Source organism: Dipodomys spectabilis, unplaced genomic scaffold, assembly GCF_019054845.1.
Source record: "Dipodomys spectabilis isolate Male_0828 unplaced genomic scaffold, ASM1905484v1 ptg000264l, whole genome shotgun sequence".
NCBI classification, from domain to species: Eukaryota; Metazoa; Chordata; class Mammalia; order Rodentia; family Heteromyidae; genus Dipodomys; species Dipodomys spectabilis.
Window position 1 is genome coordinate 1,829,092 of NW_024870941.1, and position 16,708 is coordinate 1,845,799.

The 16,708-nt window shown below is 40.3% G+C and overlaps 1 protein-coding gene across 3 annotated transcripts in view; it reads right to left on the reverse strand.

Annotated features, from left to right (window-relative positions):
- Positions 1–16,708, reverse strand: part of Adcy8 (adenylate cyclase 8) — a 196,116-nt gene that overhangs the window by 50,546 nt on the left and 128,862 nt on the right. For 2 of the 3 annotated variants that reach the window (XM_042699948.1, XM_042699947.1), the window contains exons 8-9: positions 16,402–16,599; positions 3,868–3,968 (exon numbers count right to left, since the gene is read on the reverse strand). In XM_042699948.1, the coding sequence (XP_042555882.1) occupies positions 3,868–3,968; positions 16,402–16,599 (299 nt within the window). The remainder of the gene's footprint in view (positions 1–3,867; positions 3,969–16,401; positions 16,600–16,708) is intronic. The other variant, XM_042699949.1, reaches the window with a different exon arrangement.

The window sequence follows — 16,708 nt, forward strand, 5'->3', positions numbered from 1 at the left end:
ATCTGTGAAGAGCCTGTGAGCAGTTTTGCATTTGATCTTGGTAGCAATTGTGAATGGCAGATATTCTTAGCTATTTCAACAGATGAAAATGAAACAGTTTATGAAGAAAGGAACTGAAAGATGCCCCAAATGGCCAACTTGTTGATTTAAGTCCTCTTGTACTCCTGAGATGTGGGCATTATAATTCCTGTTTTACAGATAAGGAAACTGAGGCTTCCTAGAGGTAAAATGCATGTACACAGCTAGTAAGATGCACAGAAAGCATTCAGCCCATTGGTCTCTTTCTTTTCTTTCTGTCTTCCCTCTTTTAAATGCTTTTTCCTCTCCTTCTTTCCCTTTCCCTTTTCCCTCCATTACAGTCTGTCTCTGTGCCTGCAGGTTAAGATTCATAGTTCTGTAAAAAGATACCTTTTTGCCTTCCCTTAGTCTACCCATCTGGAATAGAAAGAAAGGCAGCTGCCATTGTTTAACTTTGCCAGGGTACATGCAGTTCTGTCTCAGGGACTGGGAATTAACTGTGATCATGTAAGTAGAGATTACTTCATGTGTCAAAAAAAAATCCATGACAGAAGACACGTGAGGGAAAGGCACCTGCCATCCGTTTAGTTGCAATGCCTCACTCAGCAACAAAATGATTTGGAGAGAAAACCATCTTAAACATACTAAAGAAAGTTGTTGTATCCAGAACACATGGTGGCTTTGTGCTAACAAAATGGAAATTTTCTGTTAAACTTTGCAGTTTCTGTCATGGCCAAGTTAAGTGAGGTTTGAGTGCTTGCTCAATTGGAGTTCTGGACAGAAATCCAGGGCTAGAGTCTCCTATCATGCTAGGTAAGGTCCCAGTTCTCTTCTCCTTGAATCCAGCAATCAGAACATGGAGCCTGATTCTCTTTCTCCGTTTGTATCACATGCAAAGGGAATCTCAGCAGGTGAGGTAGGAAGTGTGATGCTCACTTCCCTAGATGACAGTGACCTCTTCTACCAAGTCAACATCCTCAAGGGTATGCAGCTGTTCCTCATCCCCACATCTAACCCATCACCAGGAACTCTCACCTTGCTGCCTACTACCTAACCTGTCTCTTCTCTTGTCTATTTCACAGCCAATTTCTGATCCTCAGCATTTCTTGCTTAGAGCTTTGCAACTCCAGACCTCCTCATTTCCATGTTGTGTGTGCAGAAATCAAATCACATTGCTTCTTTGGTTAAAATGCTTCAGGAAAGTGCCCTGTGCCAACCCTCAGCCATTTCTTAACAAGGCTTATATACTGTTCTTATCCAGAACACTATTTCTCATTCTTTCTTCCTTCAGCTCTTCTCAGTCCTTTCCATGACTTGCTAGATCCTTTTGGAGTATTGAGTTGTCCCTGTCACCTCTTTTGGGAATGTTGGCTCAACCTCCAGCCTCCTTACCCCACTTTACATCTTACCCCATTTAAACTTTCTCGATCACAGTCGTCACAACTCAGAGCTGTTAATTGTTCTGCATATATATATGGCCTAATTAGTTACTCTAACAAAGTATTTGTTTTGGGAAAACCACACAATTAGGAAGTGGTGCTGTAGCTCAAGTGGTAGAGCGCTCTCCTTGAGCTGAAGAGCTGAGGGACAGTGCCCAAGCCCAGAGTTCAAGCCCCATGACTGACAAAACACACACACAAAGACACACAGACATACAGACACACACACACACACACAATTACTGAAGTAGATAAGAGAAACAGCAAAAGCCCTGTCTCAAACACAATCTTTTTTCTCAACCCCATTAACCACCATTTTCCTTAGAGTTTTGGAATCTATTTGTGGATATTCTGATTTCACTGATCTTTGTTTGGTCCAATTTAATTTGCCTTTTATATCTTAAAATTCCTTTTTCTCTTTATCCCTTCATTTCACTTCTACTTTATTTAGTGAAGACCAGCTGTCTTTGAAGTGCAACATTTTCTACTCTCTGGGTGCTACTGTTGCATGCTCATCTTCTGAGCCTGGCAATTCCTATAAACTGATCAACTTAGGTTTTCTCCTTTGGGTAAGACCATGAAAGACTACAGTCTTTCATCAGGAAGTATAGTGGTCTCTTCCTTTTGTGATGATGCCACTTCTTGATTCTCAATTCCTAGATACATTAATTGATTAGTGGTTGGGAAATGATACTTTAATGCTATCATTTATTAAAACATTTTAACGTGGAATGATTTTGATAAGATTTCCCTTCTCTTATTGTTCAGTGACCCTGTGAAATAGTTCATATGAAAAAAGAAGACAAAACTTTGTTTCTCACTTTTTCCTGCTTCTAAGATAATCAACAAAGTACCTACTATTTACCAAAGAGGATGACACAGATCATGATGCACTGTATTCATAAACTGGTTTGTTAAATAGCAAAAATTTCAATGCATATCCTACACAACTAAGAAAAGTGAAGGAAGGGGTGTGTTAGGGTGGGTGGGAATGTGGAAAGGGGTGACATTCATCAAGAGGCACTGCATTCATAAACTGCTCTGTGGAATGGCAACTCGTCTGCACAGCTACTTAAAGGTAATAAAAATATTTTAAAATGCATATTAAATTCATGTAATTCAATATATTTGCAAGACTTTGGTTGTGTTTTAAAATGATTATCCATATAAAAGCATGGATCATCCCATCTTTGGACACCAGGACCTTCACCAATGCCTTCTGGAGTTCTTGTCAATATGATTCTAGTAGTGCTTGATGGTCTATTTTTGTTTTCTTGTAGGACAAGATGTTACAGGCTTCATTAGTCTGTGTTCTCCAGAAGAACAGAACCAGTAGCATATATGTAATTATAAGTGATTTGTTAGACTGTCCACAGGCTCAGGAGTAGGGGAAACCATAGCCACTCTGTCCAAGAAGTTGGAGGATTCAGAACAGAAGGGACCCAAGATGTAGTCCCAGTCCAGGTCTGAAGTCCTGGAAACTGTTTGGAGCATGGTGGGAGTCTATGTTCACAGACCAGAGCATCTGGAGTCTGACATGGACAGTAGCAGCAGTGAAAACGTGGCTGCTGTTATACCTTGGATCACTGTCCTATTTTGGGATTCTGCTTGCACTCAGGGCAGCAAACTTCTCCACTCAGCTGATACCCCATTTACTGACTGTCTCTGGAAATTCCTCTCACTGACACACTCAGGAAAATGCTTCACCAGTTTTGCATGGAGTTCTCTCAATCCAGTCAGACTGACAACTAAGATTAACCATTCATTCTAAGACTCATCTTGTCTGGCTCCTACTCCAACCCTGATTAGAAACCCTGTCTCTGAAGCTAGATTTTCTTTCATTCTGAGTTTGAATCCAAGCTGTGATAGTCTTCAACAGCAAGACCTTGGGCAATTTATTTCACGACTCTGAGCCTTATTTCCCTCCTCTTTCTAGTGAGGACCAGCCTAACATCCACCTCAGAGGTTGCCATGGAGATTTCTTTCTTGAGTTATCGTAGCTTAAGTATTGGGGAGTAAAGTATTGGGTAGTATTTTCGAGATGGCCATTTTACTGACCTATTGAAGCTAGGATATTTCACTTATAAATAACTCATAAGGAAAAGCAAACAAGTAAATGCTCACTAAAGCCTTTAGTCATTTTCTGCATTTTGGGTGTGATATCCAATAAAATGGCTTAATTGGATTTTGGTTGTTTTTTATTAAGATTGGGGAAAAGGTTCTTGCCTTGGCAGAGCAGTTAGAGTTCTCATAGAGTAGGGCAATCAAAACAGATATTAAGTCGTTCAGACATCCTGGGTCCAATCATTTTAAATTCTGATTCATTCAAAAGGGCAAATGTCTAGGTCCAGGTGAGGGGTCATTCTCACACTGAGCCATTCACCCAGTAACTGGGTCCCTTCATATTTACCTTGAGGAAGGAAGCAAACTTTGTATTGCTGTGATAAATAGAAGAACGATGAATGCGCAGACCAAGTTTGACTTGAATACTTCATCCCTCATTTGAGAGTACTGCAGTTAAAAAAAAAAAAAGAAAGAAGAAATAGGAATTACTTCACAGAAGAGTTCAGCTTTTGGAAGAGTTTAGTTTTAGCACTGTTCAAGATAGGAGGAAACAGTAAGAAGAAACAAGACCATTAAATCTTTCTAAAAAATTTAAGAGGAATCCATCTAAAGCTTCATAAAATCTTCATGAAGTGCTAACTCCATCTCTTCTGCCAACTTTCCAGTTAGAGCTTGTGAGTAAACACAACTCCCTCTATTGGCCAGGGTCTGGGAGGGGACTTCACATGAGGTAATCTAACTGCCCCTTCCCTGTGAAGCACCATCGTTTTATCAGAACAGAAGATCATATATATATGTAGTAAATCAAATTCATATGGATTTTCTTCCTGACTAAACTTAATTAAGGCCCTCTGATTCTTATCAGACTTGGGGACAGGGGAATTGTTTTAATAGGGAGTCTCTCTCTCTCTCTCTCTCTCTCTCATACACACACACACACACACACACACACACACACACACACACACACACACACACACACACATCATTGAAAATAAACTCACAAATCTTAGCCTAGAATGTAGCCTATGAGATTTCCTTTCACAGCCTAAATCAAGCTTTCATCTCACAGAAGAGACTCCAAGATGGAAAGGTCAATATGTCTGCTGCTCTCCTGTTGTGTGCTCGAAGCAGCCCTGGGGAGTGGTGGTGTCTTTATTTTGATGACTCAAGGTACTCAGTAATTTCATTCTCTCATTTAAGAAGCTTCTGGAAGGTTGGCATTGAATATGTACTTGCCGCACTCTTGTCTGCTCTCTCAAACCATCATGGCAACACTAAGCTGAGGAATGATTTACTTTCAGAGAGAGGGATTTATAAATGCAATTATGTCTTTGAACAAAAGACACTAGAACTAGCCTAAACCAGGCATCTCATTGCACCCGAATGCCAGGGAGGGAGCGTAACTTATTACAGATCACACAGTATGCAAATCATTTTATTTTGGGGCTTGGGAGGAGATAGAAAACTAAACCTGCCAAGAGAGCTTTGTGAATTCAGCTTTGAATTTCAGCATGACTTTTCCCAGAAAGCTGACAAACAGCCCTCCTACAGTCTCATGGGATCTATATCCAATAGTTCAGGGCTAAGATTTCATTCAGGTCATTAAAATAATAAAAACAAGCTAGCTTGTTAGGGGATTTGCAGTAACAGTTGCAGGATTTTTCCTCTTCCAGTGTTCTGTGTGTGGGCCAGGTTTAGGCTGAACCGTGGTGTTCAGAGTCACAGCTAAGGTTTGGGGAATGACAGGAACTGGTGGCTGCAGGGATAAAGCTCTATGCCACACTGGGGCCACACATGTGCAGTTCTTACAAGGCAATGCTTTTGCCAAGCTCACTGCAGTACTGACACTTCTGGTCAGTCATTGACAACCTGCTTAGTGTCTGGGAGAATGCATGAAATAGCCCTGAAGAATCTCCTTAGGTCAGCCTCACTCCTGATAAAGACAAAGAGAACTCCATGCCACTGGTCCTCATCTACAGTGCCACCCAAGAACAGGGCACATGTCTAGACACAGCTGACTGATTGGACATAAATTCCTGAGTTACAAAGTAGTTAAGTCTTTCAATAAATTTTCTATATTTATTAAAATAGCATTTAATTAATTGTACCTAGGATGATATCTTTTGAATCAGCCTTTTCTTTCTTTCTTTTTTTTTTTTGAGACAGGGTCTTACTAACTTGGCTCAGGGTTGCCCTTGAATTTGTAATCCTCCTACCTTTGTTTCCTGAGCAGCTGCGATTACAGGCTTGAACTACCATGTCCAGTTTGATGTTGAGATGTTAAATATACCAATTGTAAGTTTGGTGTATTAGTCTTTCTCTCCCTTTTTTATTGTCATCATTATTCCCATCATCCTCACAGATCAATGGAGTTGTAATGTATGCCACCTTCTTAGTCCTAGAATAATTTCCATTACATCATTAATGTCTATTCAGATGATTGCTAATAATCCTCAAATGACCTCTGCTTTGTCTCACCCTCAACTTAAAACACTCCCAGTTGCCTAACCATGAGGGCTCAGTCTTTTCATGAAATTCCTTTTTATTACTGGCTTTCTTTCACTGGGAAAATACCATTTATTATACATGTCAAGCCCGAGTCTCTGTGACTCCTTGCCCAAATGTTTCTTACTGATGCCTCAAAATAACCGATAATCATCATCTATCCAGACTAAGTTTGCAGACATTCCATTTCTCATTTTCTTCAGAGAGCAAGCTGGTGGAGGCAGTAGAAGGACTCCCTCTGCTTCCAGCTCGGTTAGGATTTCCTTGTGAAGAGAATAAATGTCTTCCAAACTCACTCCTCTTCTCTGAATACTGGGTTTCAGCACAGGGGGCATGGTTACTTTGAAACACTGGGAGAGGAGTCCTGTGAAAATTCCTAATTGATTCAGGATGATTAGAGCTCCAAGCCTAAGAAAGTGATTCCTTTAGCTTCTCTTTGACTTGGTCTTCAAAGCTAGATAAGTTAGTTGTACACATGATCCTGCTGCAGTTATGCATGCCTCATCTCCCTCTCTTCAGTCCTCACCTGGCTCCACCTGTGGTCTTGCCTATAGGTTTTAGCTGTCACCATTATCTGAATTTGCATCTCAGCCTCAACACCTACAACATATACCACCATGGACAAGTTTCCATGTCTCAGTCTTCTCTGTCTCCATAGAAGTTGTTAGCAGGATAAAATGAGTTAATAGAGAAGCAAGGGAAGGGGTGACATTGTCCAAAAAGAAATGCACTCATTACCTGACTTATGTAACTGTAACTCCTCTGTACATCTCCTTTATAATAACAATAAAAATTTAAAAAAGAGTTCATATTTGCAAAGTGCTTGCAGCAGTGTCTCACTTAATGCCACTGTAAAAGTACTTCCTAGAAACACACAACGATTTCATTCATTCTGTTTCATTGCTAAGTACTTTCACCTTTGTGGACCATGGTCAACTGTTATCTGAGTTGTCCTTTGCATCTCTAGTGTTGCCTTCTAGAATGGTGCTCTCTATCCTTCCGTAAAAACCTGTGTCTCATGCTCGATGGACTAACTGGTACACACTGCATGTTTATAAGGATTCTTCAAGGGCTGGGAAGGTGGCTCAGTAGTAGAGCGCTTGCCTTGCATGCCTGAGGCCCTGGGTTCGATTCCTTAGCACCACATAAGCAAAAAGAAAAAAAGCCGGAAGTGGTGCTGTGGCTCAAGTGGTAGAGCTCTAGACTTGAGCTGAAGAGCTGAGGGATAGTGCCCAGGCCCAGAGTTCAGGCCTCACGACCGGACCCCTCCCCCCCCCCAAAAAAAAGGATTCTTCAATATGGATTATTATTTCCTAGGTGTCACTTTTCTGACTTGGGAAATACTTTGTTCTTATTTCTCTCCTTTCTTCCTAAGGTATTTCCCAGAACTGATGGAATTCTTCGCTTCTCGAGGGACCCATAGGAAAAGTGTTCTTGGAAATGACCAGTAAAACTGCGTAACTCAGTAAGTCTTTTGGTCTGAAAGATTGTGACTATGTGTATGTGTGTGCGCGTGCGCGTGTGTTGTGTATGTGTTGCTGTTTTGTAATTTTTCCCCCTGATGAGATACTTGAGGGTCAAAAATGGATAAGGTTGGGTCAAGGTCAATGTATTGGTAGCATAGTTCAGACAATAAAGCATATCTCTTCATTGACATTATATTCTTCCCATGAGACAGCTGTATATGGTCAGGAAATGGCCAAGGCAATAGCTAAGCCAATTATAAAAGAATCCCATACAAATTAAAAGGACAAGTTAGCTGGGCATTGGTGGCTTACACCAGCAATCCTACTCAGGAGGCTGAGATTCAAGGCTCATGGTTCAAAGCCAGCCAGGGCAGGAGAGTCTGTGAGACTCATCTCCAATTAACTATTAAGAATCCAGAAATGGAGCTGCAGCTCAAAATGGTAGAGCACTAACTTTGAGCACAGTTCTTTCAAGGCAAGAAACTGAGCACCAGAATCTTGAGCACAAAAGCTCAGGGAACGTAACTAGGCCCTGAGTTCAAGCCCTAAGACTGGTACCAACCCCCCAAACAAACAAACAAACAAACAAAAAACCCAAAACAAAAAAGGGAAAGTTACTTGGAATGAATATAAAACATCTTTTGAGATCTTGACTCAAAGTTTGAATATTATTCTTTTCAGTCTCTGGAGTTTAGGTTGAGGTATTAGAAAGGTCACTATCTAATTTAACATTTTTGACTAACAATGAGTTGTGTCTAGTATGAACCAGGTGATATCCCTCATGCTTTATGCAGAAGATCCTATTTATCATTGAGGAAATCCATCTTATTATATTCCTATTTTGTAGATAAATAAGTTGAAGACAAGGATAAATGTGAAACTCAGGTACAGATCCACAAACACTAAATGAGGGATCCAAAGAGTTTCACTCTGGAGTGGGAGATGTCACTGGCATACTATGTACGGACTAGCATTTTGCTGCGGTCAGGGTAAGACCTTGTTCACTGTGTACCCAACAATGACTCTCAGTATATTTCAGTGATGTGGTTTATGATAGAGAGAAAGGGAACATAAAAAAATGGATCTATATAAATCTTGGCTGAATAAACATGAATCAGTCTCTGGGCAAAGTATAGTCTTTAGAAACATCACATGACTTAGTTTAATAAAATGACATTGTTGAATTTCCATGATTGATCAATAAATCCTAAGACCCCTTTCCTTAGGCCCAATTTAATGGGTAAATTGGCACCAGGGAAGAAAACTAAAGAAATATGTAGATTTTATTTGAATGAAATAAGAGGGAGACCACAGCCTGAATAACTGTAAATTAATTTCAGAAATGAAATCTGTGAATTGATTTCACTTTCCTCCAGGGGTGCAATGCCAGAGGAACTTTCGTTCTGTTTGTTTTACATGCTTGGAATGCTGGCCCTGAATTCTCTCAAAAGTTATTTTCAGAGTTGAAGTCAAAGCCAGAAAGGTCAGTGGGTTCTAGATGGTCACAAGAAAACTGACATGCTGAAGTCAGATTGTATTGAAAAAAAAAATCCATTCCACTTTCTCCCTCCACAGAAACACAAGCAGTAGAATAGACTCTGTTCCTTTGCCTGAAATGGTCATGAAAAAGTCTTCCTCAGTGAGGCAGAGGAAAATCACCCCACTCCTGGACCTAACGCTTCAACCATCAGCTAAAAGATGCTGAGTATATCCTTATATCTCTATAAAATGTGGCAGATGCTTCCATTACAATTATTCATCTACACTATAACTAGACTGTATTCTGATTCAAGGCATGGGTGATATTGTAAAATCTTGAAAGTGGAGTGGTTTGAATTTGTCTCCCTGGTTCAACTTGTATTAATGCTAATATCACTCAATAATAGTGCTTTGAAATAGGCCATTAAGTAAGACTCAGATCCTTCCAGTGACTACCACATCTTTGGATACATCTAGCTTGAAAACTTTCTGACCCATCTTTCATTAGTATAAATTAATGTAGATTAACATAAAAAAGAGTCTCAACTTGGTTAAGCTGTTCATTTGTGTGAGTGAAGAAATTTAACTGCTATCCTTTCGTTAAATTCATGCATTATATAGTATGGCAATGGCATACCATATAATATTGAAATTAAGTATATTTGGATAGCAGGCATCACTGAAAGAAAAGACTGAGAGTAAAATTTGTTATAGTGGATTAAACTGTATTTTCTATTTTGATGTCTAGTGCAATCAAGTCACCAGCCAGGGTAATTCTATGAGTGACAGGTGAGTTTGTGGAATCTCCCTTCCCCCATACTTCTTTCCAATAGTTTAACCTTTGAATGAAGGTGGATTTCTTCATGCTTACTTGACTTACAAGCATGTTGACATGTATCGAGTTTGAACAGGAAGAAGGGCCCATGCCCCTCATGGTAAAAGCTGCTCTGAATGGTAACACATTTTCAAACATTATCCTCTTTCTTGGTAGAAGGGCTACACAGAACAGTTACCAAAGCCAAGGTAAGGCTAAGGAGTTGTATCTACTTTTCTGTGTTCTTTGCCTTAGATGTTTTCACAGGTTGTAGATGATGATGAACATTGAAGCATGTTCACATATAAAGCATTAGAATTATTTCAAAGATTGGACATTGAAACCATCATAATTCTGTACTTCTATTTCATACTTCTGTGGGTGAGGTTGGTACTTCTGACTAAAATTGCTGATTTTCTGGGAGTAGAGCAGGCTAATTGGACTGATAGAAAGATACACGTGAAATGGTCCTTGGGATGCTTTTGAGGTTGGTGGAAATGGCATTAATTTTACAAGGTAATATCAAGAATGTATAGGACTCTTATAATGCTACTGTTTGAATAAGTAGTGGATTTCTTCTCTGAGCCTTTTAAAAATGTCTTCTTCATACTTAAAGGAGACCTGAATACTCATGCTGTTTTAGCACTTACCAGGGCACTAAAAACTTAAAAGAAGTTTGACACTGTGGCAGAATAATTCCTTCAAAAATAAGACTAAAAATAAGCACATGAAAATGATCAGAAAATATCTGATTTGGAAAAATGTAGACCATCTGAGAAATTTAGTTCAAGTTCAAGTTATCCTTTGTCTGCCCTTGAATAAGAAGAGTAGCTTAGTAATGTCTGACTGTTTCGAAGACAAGAAATTTTGCATTTTTCTTATTACTCAATCCCAGAGGACAATATCTTACCCATCGGAAAGCTCGTGAATCTGCCTTCTGCTTTTGCCTCGTTCCTCTTTTATGATTATATTCTAATCATTATAAGCCAAATAAGAGTTCATGGGAAGACCTTTTCAAAGTTTATGATACATTTCTACTGGAATCTTTTAAAAGCTTCCTTTATACTTTTGGCTTTCTTTATAAAGGAGGAAATGGAGAAGAAATTTAAACAGAGATACGAATGGCTTGTACTCAGTGATAGGATCATGTAGATTGTCTTGGGACAAATTCTAGCTTTTATGTAACAGAAAAAGGTAACATCAAATGAATGGTTTGAAAATATTCATGAAGAGCTTGATTCACAGTAAACACATGATGCTATCATTATTAAATAGGAAATGTGCAACATGGATAGCTGATCAATATGTAAAACCAAAGCTCCCTCAGTTTAATTTAATGTATCTTTTATCCTTTTGGGAGGCCATCTCCCATTTGGCTTTCTCAAACCACGTAGTCTCCTAGCTAAATCCTTGACGGCTTGCACGAATCTGCCTTCTTTTGGACACACAGCTGAGATTCTGCTCAAGGATTCAACAGCATTCCTATCCCCATGGTCATGAGAGCAAAGGTGTCTCCTGTGTTTACCCATTCATGGATGGCTAGGGTGATGGAATTGTCTTGGTGCTCCCTTATCTTTATCACAGTTCTGGGAATGTGTGAAGAATTATTTGTATAGGTGTCATATGGCTGCATGCATTTATGTGTGAGTATGTGTGGGGTCAGAGAGAAAAAGAGAAATGATCATGTCTTTCAGTTTGCTTTTTTTCTTCCTCTAAGGTTTTTGCCACGTCTCCTCTCGTTGCATCCTTAACACATTCCAAACTGCATGGCAAACAGGCTCTATGGAAATGATCAGGGTTTCCAGGGAATATTGCACTCTGTATGGGCTTAGAGAGCGCAGACTTGAATGAAGCTGCACCCCAGATCTGCTGCCTGCTACAAGTGTGGGACTTGGAAAGTCTTTCCTAATGCTCTACAGTGTCCTCATATGAAAAAAATAATATAGGTACCTACTTTAAATGGCATTGTAACAAAGAAATTGATTCAATGAGTTAGCAAACATAAAATATTGATAACATGCTGCTGGTAACCTCCAAGACACTTACCAAGGATTAACTACATCTCATGTGCAGTTAATGGATTCCCAGTTTTAGGAAAGGAAGTTTACTAACTCTGTCAAGATCACAAAGGGAAATGCTAGTCTGAGGGAGCAAGGGCGGCATCTGTTGGGGTTCCCAGAAAGACAGCACAAACGGAGGTAGCAAATGTTCTGAGCTGAGCCAGATGGACTTCTTAGGAACCTCAGGAGGTGTGGCTAGAAAGCTACCTCTTGCAGGAGCATGAAGAAACCCAGCTATAAAAATAAAATGACATGAAAATCCTTGCTTCTCTTGTCTCTCTCTGAAGGAAGACATAGTTTGGGAAAAAGATCAAACACTGAATGCTGAACCCTTTTTTTTTCTTATCAGATTTGGAGGATGGTGATAATGGGGAATATTGACTAATCCAATCACTTATACAAGCAAATGATGCTTATCTACTTCAGCATATCTCAGGGCTGGGCACTGCCTCTGAATGAGCTGAACATACTGGGGCTGACCTCCCCAGTGGTCAGCAAGCTCCACTCAATATGCTACATAAAGGTTGGGGACCTAGTACCCTGTGCTCTAAAACACATTAAGATTGTCCCTTACCACTAGCTTTCATGAAGTAGTTTCTTTCAAAAAGAAAGGTTATTGCACTTACTCAAACATCTATTATATGAATCTTGTGTCATCTAAATTTCACACCAAACCTCTTGGGGGCAGGCGATTGTCAACATCTGAATGAGATCAAGTCCTTTGCTCCCCATCTCCCAGCTAGTAAATGGCAGGAATTGTGTTCAAGTCATGTATACTCAGCAAGTAATCTATACTCTATTTTTCTGTCTCTTTACAAAGACAGAAACAGCATGAAGATATTGCAGGTGGTAGAGCTGTCTTTTGTGTGACAGAAAGCTACCAATCTGTCAACATCTAGTACTGTAAATTAACCAGTAGCCTTTATACACACTTTTATTTCCAAAGTAAGATTTGAACGGACATCTGTTTTCCCTTTGCTCCACTGTGAGCTTTAGAGACATCCTTTCCAGTCCTGTCAATATCCATACTGGTTAAAGTATGGAGCTATGGATCTTGTGATGTGATCTAGTCTCTACAGAGGTGGGGGAAGGCAGTGACTCAGTTGCCAAAGTCAGCCAAGAACAAAGGCAGAGGCTGGAAATGGAATAACCCAACTCTAAAAGAGGGTTTTTTTTTTTTGGAATGCAGGACCTCTTTGCAAAACCAGAACCTTAGGGACAGATAGTTTCACTTTGAACAAGATCCTCAGTCATTCTCAAGTTTGAAAATTATTGGTCTGGGACAAAGAAGGTTTATTGTTTCAACATGTCAAAGGGTAAAATGAAGCTTCTTCTGGGAAAAAAATGAAAAATTTAGCATAAAGACGAATGTTGAGAGGAGGGAAAGCTGATCTTTGTTGACATGGTTTGATTTTAACACTTGAGTGTTAAGATCTATCCTCAGATAGATTAATGGAATGTTGTATTAATTCACGTGTACAGAGGCAAACAAGTTCTTACTCACATTTCTTCTTTTTGTTGAAATAGAATGAAACCTTTCCCGCTGTATGTAACTTTGAAGGGTGCAATCATTGCTTCCATTTCTATTTTTTTCTTTTTAAAACAAGTTTTATAGTTCACACTTAATCCAAAGCAACAAAGTAGGAAAGAGGGCTAAAAGGAGAATTTGGAGCCATAAATACTGTATGTACATCGAACATTCTAAGATGTGCCTTTTCAATTAATATGGGAACTTTTTGATAAAACTGTTCACATTCGCATTTCTGAAGTCAGAATGTATCTGAATGCCAATGGAATCTTAGAACCTTGAGTTCTTTCCAGTGAGGTATGTGATTGCTTGTGCTGGTCACCAGGTGGCAATACCAACCCAGTCCCAATTTAAATTAAATTATCTGCCTAAGGCGCTTTCTCCCCCGCCCCCCCCCCCCCTAGATTACATTCAGTGTGTGCATTAGGTCCATAAACCTATGCAGAATGTATTTGGGAGTTTAAATGCTGAGGAGCTTTTTTCCTAAATGTAATAAATGGCAGGGTGTATGCATCAAGATTTTCTTACTGCCTGTGGATAGTGGGTATTTCTTTCCTGTTCATTCTTACCTTGAGATTGTAGCCTCAAGAAAGCCCACCTCAGTGTGCATGTGTGTGTGTGTGTGTGTGTGTGTGTGTGTGCATGTGTGTGTGTGTGTGTGTGTTTTCTTTTACACTTCTTTAGATGAATTTTCTTCCCGACTGCTGCATACAAGAGAGAACATCTCTCAGTCAAAGGCATCTTTAAGACAAGGAAGGCCAGCAGCTGGATTGTGAGCTCTCTACTCCTGGATCTTGTGGAGGCTGTTTTCCCTTTGTTAGCAAGCTAGTAATGTTTCTTGGAGGATGCAACCAATGCACATATATAACACCAGAGAGCAGCTGCATACTGACACTGTGTTCTGATTTTAGAATACTGTGGTTTGAGAGGCTTGCTTTTACTTAGCTAATTGAAGACTCTTTCCTACTTGACTTCTCCCTCCAGCTTCATCCCTTGGCCAAAGTTCAAAAAGGGAGAGAAGCTGGAAAGAATGGCCTTTTTCATGCAGGAGCTGGGAAGAGCCAGTCCCTGGAGGCTGTGGCAGAGGCGACAATGTGAATGACAGGAGCTGGCTTTTGTGTCACAGTGGAATCAACCCCCAGGCCTCTGGCTGACAGCTTTTTGGACAGGCTTCAGAATTATTTCTCTGTGTTTCTTCTCATTGTGCATAAGATAAAGCTCATACTAATAGGTACTTTGTTCTGTTATTTGGGTCAATTTGTGTTAACAGCTAAGAAATAGTGCTTTGCACTTGATGCCCAGTTGGTAACTTCTTATATATCCTCTGCTTAACAGTAACCTGGTTGCTAGAGGGGGTCTCAGGGGAGTCCATGAGGAATGTCTCTGGGACATGGGGGAGGGGACAGAATGTTTTCTGATGTGCCCATTGCCCTCAGCACCAAGGAACATATGCAACGCAGAACACACTCTAGGTGGCACATGGCTAGACTGGCATGGGAAAATCCAGGCCCTTCCAGAGTGCCACCCTCTAGATTCTTCCGGAGAAAGCTCTCCTGGCCACTGAAGTCAGCCTCAGACACACTGTGCCTTGCTTGACCATTAAGAGTCTATACACCAGAAGTGGAGCCTATTAACTACATAAATCATGCTAGAGACATACAGTCTCTAGAAGTTAGGTCATTAATGAAGTAAGTCCAATTTTGGCCAGAATGAACAAAAGTTATCTAGCTTTGAATCTACACAGGCTAATTGTGAAGATTCCTTGCGAAGCCATCCTGCTTATTGCTATAACCTTAGCTCCATCTACTTGGTATCCAGGAAAGAAAATGCATTTCAGTTGGACCTTACACCCTTAATTATATCATGAATAAGAAGAGCACATCTGCTATTTTGTTGGGCACTGAATAAGGCTAAATATTTCCCTTCCTCCTGTTTGGTTGCTACATAGACACAATGCAGTTTAAATTGGGAATTGCAAGGGAAAGTATTAAATTTGGAACGTGCAATCTGTAGGTAGTTATCAAAAAAAAAACCTCACTGGGAATGGTGCGTGTGCACAGAAGTGTGAATTCTCCAAACCCAGGCGAGCAGAATCTCCCAGGCAGCTGAGCAAACTCAGGAAAGAATTGCTCACTGGAGCCTTACAGAGCATTGGATCAAACCCCTGAAATTTGCTTTCAAACTCCCTGCTGTTGTTGCCCGAGGCTCCTGCAGATGCCAAACACCTCCTGTGCTCAGCCAAGGAAAGTCTGTCTGCTTTCATCAGTGCAAAAGAAAAAGCCCCATTAATGAGGGACAGGGTCTCTTCTTTTCCCATCCGCCCCATCCCCTTTAGAGTTCTGAGTGGAGGGGGGAGAAGGCAATGAGAGAAAATCATCAATATGGTGATGAGTCTCCTATGTGTACATGTCACCTAGAACAGGCACGAGCGTGGAGCCTCACCTGTGAGGGAAACACGTTCCTTGTCCTCATTGGACAAAAAGGACTTTGTGCTCAGAGAGGTTACTTCAGTTATCAAAGTTGCACAGTTTACAAGCAGTAGGGTTGGAATTAGAACCTGATAGTGAATATACAACTTCTCATCTCTCTATTAGGCTTGGATCAGGTGGCTTTGAACCCACAGACCATTGGGGAAAGTTGAGTAATAGCTGTATAAAATCTAAGAAGGATGGACTCAACACTTATGCGTACATCAGGTTATTGAGTGTTCTCATAGCTTTTGTAAATTCACACAGATGGGTATTAATGCCCATTGGCTTGTTAATCTCAAAGTAGATATAATTTTGGTTGCTTACTAAGTTAGGGACTTAAAGCACAAAGCAAAGTCTCTAACTAACTAGCATCCCTACTTACAGACTTCAAGCTAGCCCTGGTTTTCAAGAACAAACAGAAAAGACAGTATCAAATCAAACCAACAACAAACAAAGACACCAAAACCATAGCTCTTAGGTGCTCTTTCCAGTCCCACGAACATTGATGATAATTTGACTTCAGAAAAAGAGCCACCGTGGAGAGTTAGCTCTACCTTGTGCTCCAGGCTGGAGTCTTTAAACATCAGTGAGAATGGCTTGATATGCTCTCTTCTCAATTTATCGCCACTCCGCAAGTCGATGGTATGTTCTATTCTCTTGTTAATTTCCTCAGGCCCAGACTGGACATGCAAAGCTTGTGCAAGATGGTTTGGAAGCAGATTTATTGAATTTCTTGTTAGGGCAGCCAGAGTCTAGAGGGAAAGCACATGCAAACACAATAAACCTGCTAGTCCCCTTCGGATCAAAAAAGAAATGCAATGTTTTTAGATCATGTTGCATTGCAAATAGTCATAGCATTCC